The sequence below is a fragment of the Sminthopsis crassicaudata genome, chromosome 3 (assembly GCF_048593235.1).
Source record: "Sminthopsis crassicaudata isolate SCR6 chromosome 3, ASM4859323v1, whole genome shotgun sequence".
Taxonomy (NCBI): Eukaryota; Metazoa; Chordata; class Mammalia; order Dasyuromorphia; family Dasyuridae; genus Sminthopsis; species Sminthopsis crassicaudata.
Genome location: NC_133619.1, coordinates 50,288,355 through 50,309,525, shown reverse-complemented (window position 1 = coordinate 50,309,525; position 21,171 = coordinate 50,288,355). Strand labels below are relative to the sequence as shown.

The 21,171-nt window shown below is 33.5% G+C and overlaps 1 protein-coding gene across 1 annotated transcript in view; it reads right to left on the bottom strand.

Moving 5' to 3' along the window:
• ATR (ATR checkpoint kinase) overlaps positions 1 to 21,171 on the bottom strand; it is a 102,835-nt gene that overhangs the window by 66,601 nt on the left and 15,063 nt on the right. The window contains exons 7-20 of the mRNA XM_074298438.1: positions 19,854 to 20,062; positions 18,746 to 18,898; positions 17,718 to 17,916; positions 17,223 to 17,485; positions 15,995 to 16,185; positions 15,807 to 15,907; positions 14,906 to 15,077; positions 13,927 to 14,097; positions 12,042 to 12,236; positions 9,219 to 9,404; positions 7,496 to 7,588; positions 4,095 to 4,225; positions 3,766 to 3,909; positions 1,907 to 2,000 (exon numbers count right to left, since the gene is read on the bottom strand). Of these exons, the coding sequence (XP_074154539.1) occupies positions 1,907 to 2,000; positions 3,766 to 3,909; positions 4,095 to 4,225; positions 7,496 to 7,588; positions 9,219 to 9,404; positions 12,042 to 12,236; positions 13,927 to 14,097; positions 14,906 to 15,077; positions 15,807 to 15,907; positions 15,995 to 16,185; positions 17,223 to 17,485; positions 17,718 to 17,916; positions 18,746 to 18,898; positions 19,854 to 20,062 (2,302 nt within the window). The remainder of the gene's footprint in view (positions 1 to 1,906; positions 2,001 to 3,765; positions 3,910 to 4,094; positions 4,226 to 7,495; positions 7,589 to 9,218; positions 9,405 to 12,041; positions 12,237 to 13,926; positions 14,098 to 14,905; positions 15,078 to 15,806; positions 15,908 to 15,994; positions 16,186 to 17,222; positions 17,486 to 17,717; positions 17,917 to 18,745; positions 18,899 to 19,853; positions 20,063 to 21,171) is intronic.

Genomic DNA, 21,171 nt, shown 5'->3' with positions numbered 1-21,171 from the left:
GCTTGGCCAATGAGTGTTGGCACTTGTCTCTGAACACCCAGCAACAGGAGCATATTGCAATCAAACTATATTTAGACGTGTTCCTGGCAGATATCTATAGCTGGATGGTATTTATGTGGTACTGCTCCACCAAATCTTCCAAAACTGGGCAAAACCCATTATTTCCATAATGCTGGTGGTCTCCAAAGTCACTTCACAAATATCAAAACTCACTACTTGTAACAGGCTTTCTTCACATATTTATGATTTCTAAAAAACAAAGTCAAGTAAGGATATTAAATAAAAACCAATATGATAATAAAATCAAAGTCCTAGCTTTAAAAAAGGGAAACATTCTGATTATAACCTTTTTCAGAAGTGTAATTTCAAATATACAACTTTTAAAAAAAGAAAGGAAAGGGGATACCCTGGCTTTGACATAAAATTAAATGGGAAGAATCTGACCTTTAGAACATCAAACATGGAGTAAATCATTAAGCTTGGGGGCAGCTAGCTGGCGCAGTGGATAGAGCACCAGCCCTGAAGTCAGGAGGACCTGAGTTCAAATGTGATCATAGACACTTAATGCTTTCCAGCTGTGTGACCCTGGGCAAGTCACTTAACCCCAAATGCATCAGAAAAAAAAAAAAAAAAAAAAAAAGTTTTCCATTTTGTTCATTTATTTTTTTTCCAAAAGGAAGACACTTCCAATAATGACACAGTTCAATGGTATAGGTGAATACTATTGCACAGACCCTTGAAGGCCTAATAGTACTGTGATCATTGCAGCACATTTTCTATTTCTTAACTTCCTTTGTCTTGAAAGGAGACTACCATTCATATCGCCTATTCTTGGTCGTTCTGAACTATGGATTAGTATGTTTCTTACCAGGAAGGTGGGTGGCACAGTAGATAAAGTGGTATTAAAGTATAAGTGGTGCAGTGCTGACCTAGAGTCAGCAGGTATAAGTTAGAATCTTATCTCAAACAATTGAAAGTCACTTGACTTGTCTTCTCAGTTTCCTCAATTGAAAATTTCAACTGCCTCCCAGGGTTGTTGTGAAGAGCAAATGAGATAATATTGGTAAAGTGTCTTGAACTGTAAGTGCTTAATAAATTCTTATTATTCCTTTTTCTTTTCTTCCCTTAAACATAAGACACAATTAGTCCAACTTCTGAAGCACAGTATAAATTTTTCACAATAAAATGATTTAAGGAGTTTGTGGCAACAGTTCATATCAGTATTTTAGCAGATCCTACATGAGTGTCCTTTTACTTCTCATACAAAATGAATCTGAGATCACTGGTAATTTTGGCTGTTCTCCAGCTTCTAGTTATTTCTACTAAGATAAAGTGCATGGACTTCCTCCCTAGAGAGCTGTCTGAATCAGAAGCAAGACTATTTGGTTGCCAATTACTTAATCCAGCAAAACCCAGAGGTTCTCATCAGTTGTTGCTGTTCAATTGTTTTGGTTGTGTTCTGTGACTCCATCTGAGATTTTCTTGGCAGAAATAAAGAAGTGTTTTGACATTTCCTTCTCTAGTTCATGATTTATGTCAGTAATTGAGAAATTCAATGAGAACTGGAGACTGCATTAGATCTTGTGACTATCATCCCATACTACTGATTCATATTGGAGTTTATGATCCATTAAAACCCCTATTCCTTTTTTTGAGAAAATTATTATATAAAAGTATTCCAAATATAATAGAAAGAACATTGGTTTTTAAGTTAGAAGAATTGGATTTATTTCCTTCAAACACAAATCTAACAATTTTTCCATGTGGAAAAGATAAACATATGAACTTATAGAGAAAATATCATATGTAGTTATAAATTTACTTCTAATAATAGAATTAAAATATCAACTAAAATTTTAAAATAGTTTTGTATTTTCCTATAAGGCTAAAGATTGAAGATAAATACCTTTCTGTATTCCTGGAGAACTGTTTTTATCTTTTCCAGTTCTGGATGATCAGGCAGAAAATATATTTCATGTAGGAAGTCTTGCACAGCATCCCTAAAAATTTATTAGAAGAAAATGAATGATTCATAAATACTTAAAACATAACAACCTTGGGCTCTCAGATAAATTGGGGATTCTTTATTATTTACTCAAATTTAAATAATGATTTGTTTCACTAAGTCAGACTGGCATTAGATCTGATAAGCCTAAATTAATAAGGTTTTCTTATGTTATTTTTTTCCCTTCACATTTTGGCTGCTTAGCTGAACATGCAATTTAAATTAAGAATAAGTTATAAATGTATCAACTTAAAATTTTGGTTAAAAATTGTATTTTATAAGTGAGATACAAGGCAACAAGAAAGTATTTTTCTGGTATAAATGAATTTTTTTTTTTTTAGTAGATCATATTTACTCTTACTCCTTATAATATCCTTACTTATGTCTCTGAAAATCACTAAAAACCCAAGGTTATAAACACAATTATACAAAATTTTAATCAAGTAATAATTACTTTAAAGGTCCTAATTTAATGCACAGATAATCATAATTTGTGATAAACATGACAAGGCATCAACCATTGAATGTTGGTCCTCATATTCAATTCTTTATTAGATCTGAAAGAAATATTCTTATTCATTAATTCAAATATTTAAAATCCAATGTGTACAGCATATGGCTAGACAATGTACCTAATATTAAGCATTACAAGATGGTCCCTCCATAAATGTAACAACAAAAAGATGAAACTCCCTAAAATTTATATAAGGCAATAATTTGCTAAGTGTCACAAAAATGATACAAATTAAGTGCTTTGGGAATACTGACTCAGAAGAGATTATCTTTAAATAATATACTAAAACAAGGTTGCACAAAGATAAGTCTGTCCAGGAGGTTCCACTTAAAGAATAGAAAACTCTAAAAGGTAAAGATGGGTAGGTAGGGAGGAGTCATTCCAAGCAGATAAGATTACCATGAATGAAAGGATGGAGACAAAAAAAGTTCACCACTGTTTTGAATAGATTACACTGGCTAGAAAGCAGGATTAGTATTAAGAATAGTGGAGTAAGGTTAAAAAGGTAAACTGGCAGCAGATGTGTGGAAGGTCTTCAATCCCAGGTCAAAGCCTCTGAATTTAGTTTAGTTTTTTTTTTTTTTTTTAAATTTGATCCTTTTTGTTTTTACCTAACAAGTACTTCAAAAGAAACCTTGAAAGGAAGTACATTCCCCTAGAAGAATAAATAGTGTTATCGATTATAATTGGAAAAGAGGGACACTTGAGAAGGGACAGGACAAGCAGAAATGGCTTAAGGAGATTAACCTCTTGCCTATATAAAGGACTTCAGGGTAGGGACAGCAATTAAAAAGCTATTATAAATGTCTAGGTGTTAGTGACTAATGCTCTAAGCAGGACTGGTATTCCTCTAAGTTAGTAGATATATTCTCACACACATCCAATCTTGTTTTTACCCCTTTTCAATAGACTGACAAAGGTAAACCAACTTATTCTGAGTTTTATTAAGAAAAAGAGTTTTATTAGCAAAGTCCTACTGACAAAAATTTTACTGCAATTTAAAAAAACTGAATTATCAGTGGTTCAACACACTGACAATTAAAATCAAAGCAGTACTTTTTACCAGTAACACATCAACACATATTTATTACTATTTACTAGGCACTGGGTTAAGTTCTGGGAATAAAATGCAAACATAAAAACCAATTCTTTAATATGGCTCCATATAACCAATCTTCATTCAAAAATATGAAGCTGCAAAATGAAAAATCCCCCATCTTCATTATCATTAATTCAGTGAAAGTACCTGTTGTCAACTATGAGGAAGTGAAAGACAGCAGAAGTTTCCTTTGGTCGGATATGTATAAGAGGTAGCAAAGCTACTATCACATGACTGAGAAGAGAGCCTAGGTAAGCATGGTCCAAGCTACGAACAAAGCAGTCCCAAGCTCTACAAGACAAAGAAACAAGTTAGCTCTTTATTTTACCTGTTATGAGAAAACTTGAGCTTTTAACATTCCTCACTTTAGACATTTCAAGTTTAGAGAGGTATGTTTCTCAAAGATCCAAGCATCCATATTGGCACAATGGGGAAATGCAACAAGAACACAAATGTAGAAAACCTGAGGCATTTACCTGCAGCATAGTTCTGGAAAGTCATCCTTAAATCGGAGTCCGGTTCTCAATGTGGTCATCATCTTTACTCTCACAGAACTGATATGCTTAGGTCCCATCAGCTTCATTAATGACATCAAACTATTCAAGGCCTGAAAAGAAACAAATAGGTTCTTTTATATAAAGACGATAAATATGTTGGAAGGAACAGACAAGTTCTTAGAATAAATCTCATCCAAATCCCATAGCAGCATACATTCTTAGATAACACCATCTAATAAACAAATAAAAATAAACCAAAAATATTAAGCACCTGTTGGGTGCCAGGTACTGTGCTTATTGCTGAATAACTACTTTTTGGTCCACTGCTGCATTTTAAACTATTCACCTGCCCTTTTAGTTTCCACTGTTCTGCACTTTTGGACACTTTTTATCCCCTTCTGACCATTATTTTTTCATCTTCAGAACTCTTTTCTTCTTTATAGTTCTAATCCTGGATCTCTTCTTCCTCTAGAGGTGGTGACTGTTCTCCAGAGTTTCATTAATTACTTCTAGGCAGAATAATTGTCAAAATGATAACTCTGACCTATCATTTTCAATGATTTATCTTAGGTAACTTAGATATGCCATCAGAACTCCAGAATCAGTATGTCTAAAAGAAAACTATTTTCTTCTTCCTTATATGCCCACTTCTGATCACAGCATCTTCTGACCAGTCTCAGGTAGTCTCCGCTCTGCTTGCTTCAGATACCTTCATGGCCACTGAACAAACCATTCTCATCTGCCCATTCCACCAGAGCAGTCTTCAGGGGGATGGACACTCCCTAACTTCTTGTCAGTTTGAGGCCTGCTGGTTCCCTTGGCGTGATTCCTCCTGTCTGCTGTAAGGGTTTGTGGGCATGCTACAGCTTCTTGGAGCCACAAGGGAGAGTGGGTGATATAATGAATAATATATCTTTCAGGGACTGGTAGAGCCCCACTCTGGCTTGCAGTTTTTTCTTTCTAGCTCAGTTTAGCTGTATTAGCAAAAAACTGCATTATGTTTATTTATCACCTACAATTTGGTGACAGTCTTTTCTAAGTGTCACACCTGTATCCTCACTCTCATAAAGAAAAAAAAATATATATTTTTCCCCATTTCTTTGCCCCATTAACTGAAAATCAGTCCAACAGAGTGAAAATAACTTTTTTGGACTGATTGTGTGATCATGGATAGATCTCTTAATCTCTGTCTCAACACTTAATAGAGTCTATACATTACTTACAGATCAAGCTTCCTGAAATATAGCTTTGATGGCATACCCTACTCAATCCATTTAAATAACTCTCCATTATCCATTGAGAAAGTTCAAATCCGTTAACTAGACTTTCATGACCCTACAAGATTTGGTTCTAAATTACCTTTTGAACCTCCTCTCCTGTGACTCCTCCAATTCTGCCTAATTTCTATTGATCCCTTAAAGATTCAGCTCATACATCAACTACAATGAAGTTTTCTCTGTGTCATTCTGGGAAGAAGAAATCTTTCTCTCCTGACATAGTAATTTTACATCTCTCTTACTGAATTTCTCATTATACCCAATGCAATATTTATTTACATGAATGTCTTACTTCCCATAATAAAATGAAACTATCTGAGGACAAAGATTTGCCTTTGTAGCCCATGTTGCTAGTACTTAGTAAATTACCTGGCACACAGTATTCACTTAATAAATATTTGCTGAATGATTTACTTAAAAAAAATGTATTTTGATCCTGATCTCTCTAGATTGGTTAACTTAGTTTTTCTGAAGCTGCAACAATATAAAATTTAACTTTATGATGACTCCTAACTGATACATAAAGTTTTACATGGTCTACACTTTTGAAAAATTAGTTAATTAAAATAGTTTTAATTTTATGATTTTATAGCTTAAAATAGAAATATGACAGGATATTACAAACCCAGAGTTAGTAATCAATGGTGTAAGGAGTCTTTGTTCTTTTAAGTTTATATCCAAGGAGTTCCTCTTTAGTATAACAAGCAAAGAATGACCTATAAATAGACTAATAGAACACTAGAGACACAACAATTGCTATACTGGATTAGACATAACTTATCTTGCCCCAAATGATACAACAGGAGAACCCTGAGATTTAAGTAAGGGCCACAGTTCTTTTCCCTGATATCAATTTCAAGATAGTAACCTTAAAAAAGCAGTTTTTTACTAGAAAGAATAAAAATGCCATAAAAGCATTACTTGGAAGAATTCCAAATAGGACATTCTCACTTATTTCAAATGGGATATAAGACAACAATAGTGCTGATGCAACAGAAGCTATTGTGAGCTTTAATTAAAAAATTGTACAAAATAGATGTTTTAGAGGACTTAAATTTAAATGTAAATATCTCCTTTGACCCATTAAGATTACTAAAGAGTAAGAGCTGAAACAAAAGGGAACTGACTGTAAAGGAGCCAAGTAATGCAAAAGAAATCTTATCTCTAGTTGAAATTTGACTCCAAAATATCCTGTGGTAACCAATTATTATTACATGCATCTTGAATGTCCTATGTGTTGAAAACAGTCAGGAATAAGTTTCCAAGATACTGAAGTTATTTCCATTTATAATCTTTTATGTATTATCAGAATAAATCAATCAATATTTATTAAAGACTTATCTACATATCAGGCACTGCACTAAGCACTGAGGATATAAGAGGCAAAAAACATTATTCCTGCCCTCAAGGAAGTCACAACTTAATAGGAAAGACAAAATAGACATTAATAGATACATATAAGACATTTAAAGAGGAGATATAAGATTTTCATTTTACATTATTCTCTAGTCAACTTCCATTTCAATCAAGGCAGACTCCTTCAAAATATGAATTAATTTTTTCTAAAACATAACTAATTATTAACATTTATACAGTGCTTTATCCATGTCATCTCATTAAACATTAACAACAACCCTGGGAGGTAGGTGTACTGTTTTATAACTGTGGCAAATGGAAATTAAAGTGATTTGCCTCTGATCATTCAGCCATTAAATGTCTGAGGCTAGAAGTGAATTAGGATCTTACTGAGTCCAGGTTCAGGGTTTTATCCACTGCATTCAATGCACTCACAAGCACACTCTTACTAGCACTTTCACTTTACTAAAGATGAGCAACTCAAATCAATATTCTTCTTGACTCCTAATTACAGGTAGAAAGAGGCCATTTCATTCACTTAGCTTTGGGTTGTTTAGTTAACAATTTATCTCTATTGATAATACATATAGAACTTAAAAAAAAAAAAAAAAAAAAAAAACCTAGAAAAAGAGTTAATGACATGTTTATAGCATTCTTTCCAGTAAGAGATCCTAGAAGTAAAAATATTATCTCTATATTATTTATATTATACATGAAGCAACTCAAACATTAAATGAATACACCTACCATTTTCTTATCTTCAAGGCCGACGCTGGAACTCAATAACTGCATGTTAAAAAAGGCCAATATGCCCAGGAGTTTAGGTTGGAGATAATCAGCCTAAGATAAAAATACAAAAAGCTGATATGTAATCATTTGTATACAGAATAAAAAATACAAATTAATGATAATTCAATTAGTTCAATAAATTGGTCACGTGTATTTTGTTTGATGAGTTATTACATTGATTCTTTTACCTATTGGGTCATGATAAATTTATTTCCCTCAATGGTGACTGTGAAGTGAGTGATTTGGGGTAAAATTTTTAAGAATTAATCCACATCCACAAAATTTTTCTCTAAACCATTTCATGAAGAGAAATTCATTCATTTCATTATTTTGATGCAACAAAGGACAAGTAAGTTTGAAAAGCAGGAATGTGGAATATGGAAGAATTAACTGTGCAGGGGAATCATGCTGCTGCTTGAATGGTGCTATCAATGAACCTTCACAACATAGAGATAATGTCAAGAGAAACTGTCTCAAGATGATGAAGAGATGAGGTTATCTCTCTCTCTCTCTCTCAAAATGACACCTTAATGGGAAGAAGGTATAGCGGCTCTCCTTTCTTATAAACCACAAATAATATTTATTCCGTGCCACAAAGATTTGAAATAATAATCAATTTCATGTAAAAAGCACAATTATACATATCTTTCATGCTTGTGTTTATCAAATGCAGACAAATGTGTCACAGATGACAATAACTTCAGAATCTACTCACTTTAAAAATATATATCACTATTTCAACTTTTGAATTCCCCAAATTTCCCCTTTACATTAAGCAATTCTTGTCAAGAAAAAAAGTTAAAATGGTTTGTGTATTATTACCAATAAAGAAATGTTCTATTCTATAAATATAGAAACTAAAATGCAGACAATTACAAAAAATAAGAAATGATTTAGGATACTCTTTTTAAAAAGTGGGTTAACAAACCTAGCTAACTTAATTTGAAATATGGCATTTAATTATAGTTGTACTTTACTTTGGCTATGTTGTTCTGGCCCACTAAATTAAGCATGCTAAAAAAATTAACAGATGACATTTACATCTTATAGATTAGGAAACTGAGTTTCAAAGAGGATGAACAACTTGTCCAGAATTATAAGAAAGTGCTAGCAGTAGAATGCAAACCTAAGACATGCTAAGTCTATATACCATACCAGAATGGCTATTTTAATATATAACATTCAAAGCCACACTTAAATAATCAAGGGCTTAAAAATAAGAACTGTAATTTTGTAAGAATTTAAAAGCAATTTTCAAATCCAAAAAGTTTACTTTTAAAAAAGACAATTCTAGGTATATCAAACAAGCTTATCCCACTTTATATTCCTCTGGGGGAAAGTAGCAGGGATGGACAGAGAGAAGCAAGTATAAATTCATTTTTAAAGATCATATAACTCCAACCTGAGTAGACTAGTTATATGATCTTTAAAAATGAATTTTTAAAATTCTTCAGAGACCTGAAAAAGCTGTAACACCTTTGCTCAATGTGAAAAACAAAAGGTTTTAAATGATTTAAGTTCATGAATTTTTTATTGTTAACATTATTGTTAATATTTAATTATGGGCACAAATTCGGTGAAGCTTTTTTCTGGAAAAAATTTAATCTTGATATTTAAATAAATTCAAATTGGATGAGGAATATGAAAGGTATAGAAACATGTGAAAACAAAATATTCTTACCATGAGTTCTGGTGATGTAATATCTTTTGGGCCCTGATAAGGATCCTCACTGGAAGCAAATGAAGCCAGTATTGACAAACCATTGAAAACCTGTTGATAGTGTTCTCCAATACGCAATAATAGTTCATTATGTAAGCCTTGAAAATCTTGTCTTAGCAAGCTACCCAATTCAATCTCTGTTTCATTCTAAAGAGAAATAAATTTCTTAATATTAACTTCTTGCAACATAAATTTGCTTTCATGTCAGTGGTTCTGGCTAGAAGTGTTATTAACAAACCCAAAAGACAAAAACAAGTGACCAAAGTTATTGGTGATAGATTTTAAGGAAAAATTTTTTGAATTAGGAAAGAATTGTAATAATTCTCTTTTTCTTCCCTTTTTCAGATTTCTTGTCTAAGGTATAGGAAGGAAAGTGACTTTTTGTGTCATAGGCCTAATCTGAGCTAGATTTTAAATTTAACCATTTTTCTGAAAAGAACTATAATATGACAATTCATCACTCATAAGCTCTGACAGGAAGAACTCAGAACCTTAGAAATTACTAATTGGCTGAAAGCAATTCAATAAAATTGAGCACATATTTATTAAGCACCTATTTTAGGCAAGGAATTGGGGATATAAAAACAAAACAAACTATTCCTGCCCAAAGAAACTTTCTACTATACCCTAGTATAGTATACTATACCATACTATATATAGTATACAGTATAGTATACTATACAGTATACAATTTGTTCAGTAGGATACAACAAAGATGCACAAATCCAACTGAGGAAAGGTTTGACAGAGCAAGTGACACCTGAGCCAAGCAACAGGAGGGTTCTGAAGAAAGAGATGTACATTCCACCCATAGCAGATGGCTTACACAGATGCACAAAAGGCAGAACACTGAATGCCAAGTTCCAGGAACAGTCACAAGAGTCCTATTTGGCAGGACACAGACATGTAAAGGGTAATAATGTAAGTTAAGGCTGAGAAGGTGGGTTAGAGTCAAAATATGGAGAGCCCTAAAAATTGGGCTGAGGATTTTATTTGTCTTCAAAGGGCTGACTGAGCAGGGAAGTGGCATATAAGGGAAATCTACACCTTGGAAAGATTAGCAGCTGAATAAAGAGGGGATGAAGTATAGGCAATGAGACTTAATGATATTAATCTAGAAGAAAAGTAACTGAGGAATGACTCCATAAGTAGAAAAGTGGGGACACAGGCTGTTCCCTCTGATAACAGACTGAACATGTGAGTGAGGGGGGAGAACACGTCAAAGAAGATGAGGAGGTCCTCTATGCTCATCCCCTACTCACTACTCATTAACAATGAGCTCTGACACCTCTCTATTCTCAACTTATACTTCAATGAAAAACTCTAGCCACGAGTTCCCTCAGAGGATGAGGGGACATCTTCCTTGCTAAATTCTTCTTGTGATCTTAAGCCCATTTCCTCTTGGAAGCATGCCCCCTTTAAGCACTCTCTCCCTCTCTCCAGAACATTCAGCTTCTCCTTGTTTCCTTTCTGTTGCTCACAAATGCAACCAAGTCCCCTTCATCTGATCATCCTTAAACCATTCTACTCTGGCTCTCTCCTCCTCCACCAACCCTTAGGTTTTTGTCTCCTACCAACCCATTGAAACCCCTCTCCCCAAGATCACCAAGAATCTCCTCAATGCAAATCCTATGGCCTTTCCTCAGCACTCATCCCTGGCCTTTCTAAAGTGTTTCAAAATGATGATCACGACCTCATTTTGAAAGAGGAGAAGAATAAGCACTGAGAAAATGACACCAAATTTAGTAATAAAGAGAACCCTGATGATTTCAAAAAGAGCAGATTACTGAGTGAGGAATAGGGGAAAAGTACAAAAACTAGATTGCAAGAGGTCAATAAACAGATATCTCCTCTCTGGATCATCATGATTTCTCCTTCTCAGTCTCCTTTACAGGATCTTTATCAATATACTACTCCATCTACTCCATTTGAGGGAATACCCCAGGGCTCTGTCCTAGACTCTCTTTCTTCCTCTATATTATTTCCAATGATATTATCAGATATCAAAGATTCAATTCATATTTCTAGATCGATTCCCACATCTTTATGTCTAGCCCTTATTTCTCACCTTTAAGTGCCTGTAGATATCTTTACATGAATATTTCAGACATCTCAAACTGAATATGTCTCAAATAGAGCTCTCTATTTTTTTTCTAAGCCCAACCTTCCCCTCAATTACTTCTATTTTGCCAAACAGATCACCATTTTTAGTCACCCAGATTCACAAGCTAACCATTATGTTTGAATGTTCACTCTTATTCACCCTTCCTAGTCAATCAGTTACCAAGTTCTAGTGATTCTCTCATCAAAACACCTTCTTTCTACCTATACTACAATAGCCCTAACTCAAGTCCCCATTCCCTCTCATCTGGCTTGTTCCAACTGCCTCTGACTTGGTCTCCTTGTCTCAATTGCTCCTCTTTCCAATCTAACCTTCCTATAATTGGTAACTAATGTTCCTAAAATGCAGGCCTGCCCATATCACTCCTCTGTCCTAAAAGTTATGGTGGCTCCCCATTGTTTTTAGGACAAAATAACAAACTCTTCTATTTAGCATTTAAAAACACCTCAACATCTGGTTCCAGCCTACTTCTCCCAATAAGCTACACATTATAGATCAAGACACAGATTTAAATAATATATAATAGTTGGGGGGGAGTGGGGAAAGGGGAGTTGCCTTCTTTTAGGACCTACAGTTTGTTTCTCTCTATTTCCTTATCCAAAAGAATTCCTCTAATATTTTTTAAATTTTAACCATAAAATATTTGACAAATATCAAATTACCTGGAGATAGTGAAGTGCGCGTTCCAGTTCATCTTTGGAGCAAGAACAGACCAAGTGGGAAAAGATGTATTTGAAATTATTTATTAGTATCTCTCTTCGGTTTACATTTAGTTGCTTTCCTATTGTTCGAATAAGGGCAGAGGCTGCTGGACTTGCTTTGGCAGCAAGATCAGGTAATAGAACTTGTAATGTCCTCTAAATAAAGAAATTAAAAATTACATTTATTTAGATGGCAGAATTCTGGATAGTATATATTCCAGATACTAAAGTATTTTTGTGCTAACTTAAGTTCCTATGTTAAGTTCAACCTGAGTTGGAAGACACCAAGGGGAAATGTCCAAGAGGAAATGCAAGAGATTCTTGAATTGGCATTCACAGCTGCACACCAATCTTTTTAACTTTTTCTGATTCTATTTCACTCCTCATAGCAACTGTGTAAACCTTTTCAACTTACATTTGAAATGGAAAATGTTGAGATAACTAGCTAAAAAGATTTTACTTTTTTTACCAAACTATTTTAGACTAAAAAATTAATGTACTGAATTATGAAGAACAATGGTTCCACAATGTCCAATGAGATTCTCAATTTTAGACTTTAGAGTAGAGTCCAATTCAAATACTTTTATACTACTATTCCTCTTTCGAAGGACATAAAGTGAAGATAATTTGGTTACATTAGAAACTGTGGAAGCATCTTAAGTCTCTTATTTCCTTTTTAGGCTACATATAACAAAATATATTACTTTTGTCCATGGTCCTCAAGGGTCTAATCTGAATGAGAACCTGTAAATCAAGTTTTTCTTTAACTATCAATTATAAGAAAAATATTCTATGCTGGAGTCCTTAATGTCATCATCAAAATTCAAGTTGATTCTTATATTTGATGAGGAAGGGGACATCATTTAGCCTCTCTATACCTCAGTTTCCCCATTTGTAAAAAAAAGTTGGGGGCACTTAGATGACCTAGTGGATAGAGCACAAGTCAGGAGGACCTGAGTTCAAATCCAGCCTCAGACACAATGCTTTCTAGCTGTGTGACCCTGAGCAAGTTACTAAACCCCAATTGCATCAGCAAAAAAAAAAAAGAAAAAAAAAAAAAAAAAAAAAAAGAAAAAGAAAGAATTTGGACTTAAAAATTCATATCTTATTGTGGGAGGTTGCCTTTTGTTTGGAAAAAAATATAAATTGTATTTAGAAATAGTTTAGGATCAAGTCATTTCAACTCTTAAATTGTTACTTAATTTTTATGTGCAGGTTTTGTGTAACCCTACGTAAATGGGAAATTCCCTGAAGAGAAGGTGTTTGTAACCTTTCTTTGTATTGCTGCTCACAGAGCTGAGCACTCAGCAAACATTTACTAGAGAATAATAGTAATAGTAATGATGATAATGATGATTACAACTAGGACTTCTGAAGCACTTATTACATGTCAGGCACAACCCTAGAAGATAGGTGTTATTGGTCCCATTTTACAGCTGAGGAAACAGGAGTGGAAGTTGTCACCTGTACCTAGGTCTCTCACACTAATCAAGTGCTGGAAGCTGAATCTGAGCGCAGGCCTTCCTGACTCCAGATCATTACTGGAGGCCACTGTATCTCTGAGATGCCTAGCCCACTAAATGGATAGATGCTACAGTGGAAATAAAAACAGCTGACCACTCATCTTGTAATTGCATAACAATATGAATTTAGGTTCCTTAATATATCCTACTTGTTCAAATCAAAGTTACAAGAAAATCCATGAAATTCAGAATTCTAAATAACAAAACCTTTTATGGATATGTAAATGAGTCTAATTTTAAAAGTAATAAAATAAAAATAATAAGAGAACGAGTGACAGAACAAAAACAGTCAAATTAAAAATAAACCATATTTTGCAACTTACAGTAAGGAACAGATTACTATCAGTAAAATCAAAAACATTGGAAATTTCAGATAAGATATTTCGTGTCATTTCCTGCTGATGGGTAACATCTTGCTTTCTCATCTCAGTATTCTGACAGGGAGTGGTGGGGAGTGCTGTCTTTTGGCTGGAATGGAGGGATTCCACCAAAAACTAGAATATAAACAATTTAAATATCAGTTTCTATCACTAGAAGGAAAATTTCTATCACACAAAAAAAACCCAACCATAGTTTAAAAACTTGAATTTCTGAATATGAATTGATTCATTAAGAAAAGTAAGCCATATTATGACTTATGGGAAAATCTCCCCTTCCCCCACCCACTAAAGACCACCATAAAACAAAGGCATCATCTAAGAATAAAAAGCAAGGCTGCTCATTTGGCAGAAAGTAATGCAAAGAAAAACACATCAAATCACCACAAATATGTAATAATATATATTCATGTACACATAGGTATACGTTTGGATTTTGTTGAGACCCCAGATCTCTTAGAATCAGGAGTTAGGATAAGCAAAAGTCTTTATTCTTGGTCTTTTGCGGTAGTGGTCAAGGGATTAGATTTAGCAATCTCCACACCTCCTTCATCTCTCTCCACCACCAAGAGAATGAATCAATCTCCTCCTCCTACTCCACCCACTGATCTCACTTCCCCTCCTTTGTCCATACCCACCTATGGAGCCAGCACAGAATAGTTAAGTAGGGTCATCCTCCAAACATGTGGTGATAGAGAATTGTCCAACTGGTAATTAGCCTCAGGTGCCAGGTTACCTTACATTTGCTCAGTTCTAGACCTCTATAGATTTCTTTATAGCTATTACAATGTAAGGTGGCAATATTTTAGCCCTAAATGGAATTCCACTTCTAAGAAAAATAAGCTAAACTGATGCTGTAGACAATGTGCTTCTGGCAGTTATCAAAGAGCAGATATCTATATTCAACCAGGATACTGACTCTTACCTGACAGATTGGTTTCTTATACTGGCTGAAAAAAGTTTGCAGTTTAACACATTTGGCTGCAGCTAGTGCTCTGATCTCTGTGTATGCTGCTCCAGAAATAGATGGTGATTTGGACAACAAACAATGCAATAGGTGCAAGAGTGCAAAAGGCACCAAATCTCCTTTTGCCGCCCTTAAAAGATGAAAGATTTTATTAGTATCTCAAGTTTTCTAAGTTCCCTCCAAATAAACCTATCTTCCCATAAAATTTTTCTCAAAAGGATTTTCACATATAAGTAAGAAAAATTAGTATGAATTTATCAAGTTATCTCTTTCTATGTAGTCACACTTCCTTTTTTGGAACAAAGGCTTTTCCTTATAAGATTACATTCATTCTTCACAGATTGCACTAAAAAAATTTTGATCTTAATATGAGAAGACATGTCTCAATACATATAAACCTATCACTATTTGTCCTTTAATTCAACATTAAATATTAACTCTACATGGTTTTCATGGAAAGCAATAAACAAAGAAATCAAACATTTTAAAGAAGAGTAAGCTAAAGATACTTAAAGACTGAGAATCAGGGAGTAGGAGACAGGTAGTGACATAATGGATTTGAACCATGGCTTAGCCACTGACTGTGTGACTCTGAGCAAGGCCTCAGTTCTTTCATCTATTAATGAAGTATCTGGACTAGATGACCTCTAAAGATCCTTCCAGTTCTAAAGCAATGATCCCATAAACCATAAATACAATAAGGGAGAAAGAACATGACTACCTGCAAAGTTTAGTCTAAAATAACCATTTTATGTTGGCAAAATAGTATTTTGTTACACCTGATATACGGCAAAACACAGCAAGTCGTCATGAATTTAGAGGAAAACAAGTAATAATACAAATATGTAGACAAATATACCTTCCAATGTCCCCTGTTGTGAGAATCAAAGTATCCTTCAACTCATTATTTCTTGATATTTGAGCATGTGTATATGCCTCTCTCATTCTCAAGACAAAAAGCTGTTAACAAAATGTTTAATAAATCATTAAAGATGTTTTTAGATTTAGATTTACAATAATGACAATGTTGAGAAATTAAAAGTTAACCTCTTTTATAAATCCATCTTCAGAATCCAAGGATTCCAATATATATCTGATATTTCCACTAAAAGCCATTCTCACATCTTTGTCTGGGTCTTCCATTAAATTTAATAAAGAGCCAAGAACTACTTTCACATCTGCTTCTTCTTCCCGAAAATTGAGGTGCTTACAAAGATGAGGTAGATTATCTATGAAGGCTAAAGGTAAAATATATATCACATCTAATTAACACATTTTAAAATATGTAAGAAATATTATTATCAATATGTCAGTGAATAAAATACATTACAATATAAATTCTAAGTTGATTTTTAATGATAACAAGAATGAAAAAAGACTTTATTTTACATTTATATTGGAATAAAAACCTCACAATCATGAGGTCATCATTCCAGCTATTTTTCGTATGATTTACCCAGTGTTCAATGGCTCAGTCAAAAAAAAAAAGTTAAAATAAGTACTGAACAGAGCTAGAGAGCATCTTTTAAAAAGCTTCAAAATCTCATGTGACTATTTCAATGTATAATACTAAGACAAATGATTTTTAAAATTTTCAAAATATATCCCTTTTAATATTGTAGAGGATAGGATGCTAGACTCAAGAGTCAGCAAGACCTGAGTTCATATTCTGTCTCAGATAGGTGGCCCTAGGCAGGTCACAAACTCTCTTCATCTATAAAAAAGGATAATCATATCACCTCCTTCAAAGGTTACGGGGATCAAAGATTATCAACATATAGTTAATACAAGCCATTATGCTATTGGTCTAAGATTTCATGTAGTAAACCCTTCCTATGGGCAAGCTAAATGGGAATGACTGACTTCGTTAGTGACAAACTGTGTGACAGTGAGGTTTTCTTCAATTGAATTGAAATGACTAACCTGTAAACCTAATACTTTGATCAAGTCTGACCTTTATTTTCCTTATTTATAAAATGGAGACCTTCACTATCTATCTGACTGCATTACTGTGACAAACATACTTTTATACTATAACAATGTGAGATAATTTCATTTTGAGGAAGAAGTACTTGTACTAGCAATACTAATAACACAATGATGAATTTAATGGTAATAATAAGCATAATGGTTTAGAAAGCAGTTTTTTAGTTCTATGAAATGTATTTTTAAAACCTTTGCTAAAATTCTTATCATTTACTTTGGTGAAACTTTTTTCCATCCCTACTGGCCCAAGATGATTTCAAACTAGATAATTAAACACACCAACACCTACCCAATTTTACTGGACTAGGCACTTTTTTCTTCAGCAAGAAAAGAATTGGCTTGCATATAGAAGCTTTCAGTAGAGATAATGACTGTTCACAATCAGAAGCAACTGTGAGGTTCTTGCAGAAGGTACCAACACTTCCATCCTCAGAGAGAGGTTCTGTTAAAGGACTCTTCCACTCAAATGAGCCACAAAGAGAACAAATTAGCTGTCCAAGTACAGTGGCAAATTCTTTTTTGACATTACCAAAATCGTCCTTGACTTTGTCTCTGTATTTAGGAGGGGAAAAATAAGTTATCTTTCTGGATATTTATATGGCCTGGTCAGGAATATTAACACACTCATACATCAAAACACCAATCAGGAATAGACTATAGTAAAAAAAATGCACAGATTTACAAACTAAAGTTGCTATGCCCTCTGCATCATCAGCAAACATTTATTGAGTACTTTAAAAGGTTGATTATATTATAGAATCTAAAAAAACAAAATAATACATACATGAGAATCTTGGGAACTCTTTTGTAAGAATTTTTACTCCGCTGATGTAATAAGATAGAGAATCCTCTAACACAACTAGCACGAATTATTTCATGAGAGCTTTGCATTGCCCAATAATATACTGCTGTTCTCCATTCAAGATATATATTTCTCGGGAACAAAGTGAGAAGGTATATACACTGTGACTGTGCATGGGGTGCTGAAAAAATGAAGTTTATTGATCAGTGTATTATAAATACTTGTTGCAACAATACTATATGATGATCAATTCTGATGGACGTGGCCCTCTTCAACAATGAGATGAACCAAATCAGTTCTAATAGAACAGTAATGAACTGAACCAGCTACACCCAGGGAAAGAACTCTGGGAGATGACTATGAACCACTACATAGAATTCCCAATCCCTCTATTTTTGTCTGCCTGCATTTTGGATTTCCTTCACAGGCTAATTGTACACTATTTCAAGTCCCATTCTTTTTGTACAGCAAAATAACTGTCTGGACATGTATACATATATTGTATTTAACATGTATTGGTCAATCTGCCATCTGGGGGAAGGGGTGGTGGGGAAGGAGGGGAAAAGTTGGAACAAAAGGTTTTGCAATTGTCAATGCTGAAAAATTACCTATGCATATATCTTGTAAATAAAAAGCTATAATAATAATAATAATAATAATAATAATAATTAAAAAAAAAAAAGAATCCATGACTTCTGGTCATATAAGTCAATTATCTTCTTTCTGCATTGCAGGGCCAAAAGATGTTCTCAAAAACCCAATTCAATACTGGTGGACAATTAGCTTATATTAGAAATGGAATACTTAATTGGTTTCTAAGTCACTGTTAATACATTACTTCTACCAAATTAAAAAAAAAAAAATACTTGTTGCAAAGTCAATCAACATAGCATATACATTTACCTAATGTTATTAAAGGTAGTATCCTAAAATTAAAATATAGTTTAAGCTGTAAGAGAAAACTAATATTAAGAACAATAAAAAAGGTACAATTTTATCTGTACACTTACAGAAACTATCTGAAATACTCTGACTAAGAGCCAAAAGGTCAGTGCCAAATGGGGTCAACTTTAGTGAAGGATCTTCAGAATGGTTATAAATCCATGGAAGAGATAACATTCCACACAAATCCTCCAGAATTTTATCTTCAAATGGAGTTTTTACTGAAAAATAAAACAAAACAAAAAAACCATATACAATAGGTAATTAATTGCATTTCAATCTTTTTATGTTTATAATTTTGCTTTTAAAAAAATGTATGTATTGCATAACCAAATCATATAGATGTTAGTATAAATAAACTTTAGCATATTATTATATGTGACAAAAAAATTCTCATGTCTAATGTTAGTGTGTAGATAGCTCTGGTTTCTTTAAGACTAAATTACCAAGTTAGGACAGGTTTTATATTAAGCTACAAAGCTTTTTAAATATGATAGGCCTGCTGAAAGGCCTGCAGGTCATTCAGAAACATTTGAGCTATATTCCAAGAGGCTCATCACCTAAATAATGAATTTTTAGACACTTCAACTTTTTTAAATATTTCACTAACAGGAATACAGACCAAAGGAATTACTTTTAACTATTTATATGAAGGACAATAAAGCAATATATAGCAGAATAAATAAACCAAAAATCTAAGAAACACCTTTGTGTATTTTGAAGATACATAACCTGTGAATGACTTACCTATTCTCAGTAATATAATTATCTAAAACAATTCCAAAAGACTTATAATGAAAAACATACTTTCAGAGAAAGAACTGATGGACTTTGAATGCAGATCAAAGTATACTTATTCTTTATGGTTCCTGGGGTTATTTTGGGTCATCTTTCACAACAAAACTAACAAGGAAATGCATGACAATATATGTATAAGCTGTATCAAATTGCTTGATTTCTCAAGGTGGGGGAGATAAACATGAAGAGAATCTGGAACTCAAAATTTTTTAAAAATGTTTTTACATGTAACTCAGGAAAAATAAAATATTAAATCATTAAAAATAAAAATATGTGAATTTAAATTTTAGATATCAGTAACTCAATAAAGAAAGCCTATTATATATTGATTTTATCTTTAAAGATTTCTCCAGTTTGTTGCTTATTTCCACAACTTACCTTGCATATAAAACAAAGCATCAAATATTTTCACTATTCTGTCAATCACTGGTTCCAGATTAGGCTTCTGAACAGATTCTAATAGGCATTTACATATCTTAAGCATTCTTGTGATAAAATCTAGAGACAGCCAAGTTATTTGTACATTCATTACGAAGTCTGAAGATCTCATCTTATGTTTATGGGGAATGACTTTATAATTAAAACTACTGTAAATGAAAAATAAAAAAGATATCAGAATAACATCTTGTTTGATAACGTTCAAAACCAGTAAAGCCAAAAAATAATTATAACTACATAAAGACTTCAAAATTTTTCTGTACCTAGCTCATTCTAATCCCAATGGAAGTCCAACATAAATATGCAAATAGTATATAAGTATGCCAAATGCAATCATTTTAAATGAACTTTCTTTTTTTAAAATTTTTTTTAAAATTTAATTTTATAATTATAATTTTTTTGACAGTACATATGCATGAGTAATTTTTTTTTTTAAACCAACATTATCCCTTGTACTCACTTCTGTTCCAAATTTTCCCCTCCTTCCCTCTACTCCCTCCCCTAGATGACAGGCAATCCCATACATGTTAAATGTGTTACAGTATATCCTAGATACAATATATGTGTGCAAAACCGAATTTCTTATTGCACAGGAAGAATTGGATTCAGAAGGTAAAAGTAACCTGGGAAGAAAGACAATAGTGCAAACAGTTTACATTCAATTCCCAGTGTTCCTTCTCTGGGTGTAGATGTTTCTGTCCATCATTGATCAACTGGAACTGAATTAGCTCTTCTCTATGTTGAAGATATCCACTTCCACCAGAATACATCCTCATACAGTATTGTTGTTGAAGTGTATAATGATCTCCTGGTTCTGGTCTTAAATGAACTTTCTATCTTTAAATTAAACTTTTTACCCAGATGTGAGTGTGCTTCAATGTGCTACTACTGAACTGCCTGTCCCTTCTTTGAAATGTGTGCTGCATAATTAAAATTACCTTCATACTAAACTTGTTCCCTTCCAATTCTTCCCATATTTTGACATTCACTGAGACTGGGCTTCCTGCTGACAACATTGCATTCTCAGCCTTTTCCAGAGCTGTAGACCCTTACCCTTACACACACACACACACACACACACACACACACACACACACACACACACACACACACACACACACACACACACACACACACACACACACACACACACACACACACACACACACACACACACACCCTTAATCCTCAATAGTAGCAGGGGAGTCAAAACAACCCTTATTGAGTTCCCATTGCCACTTCTAGATTCTCACTTCTG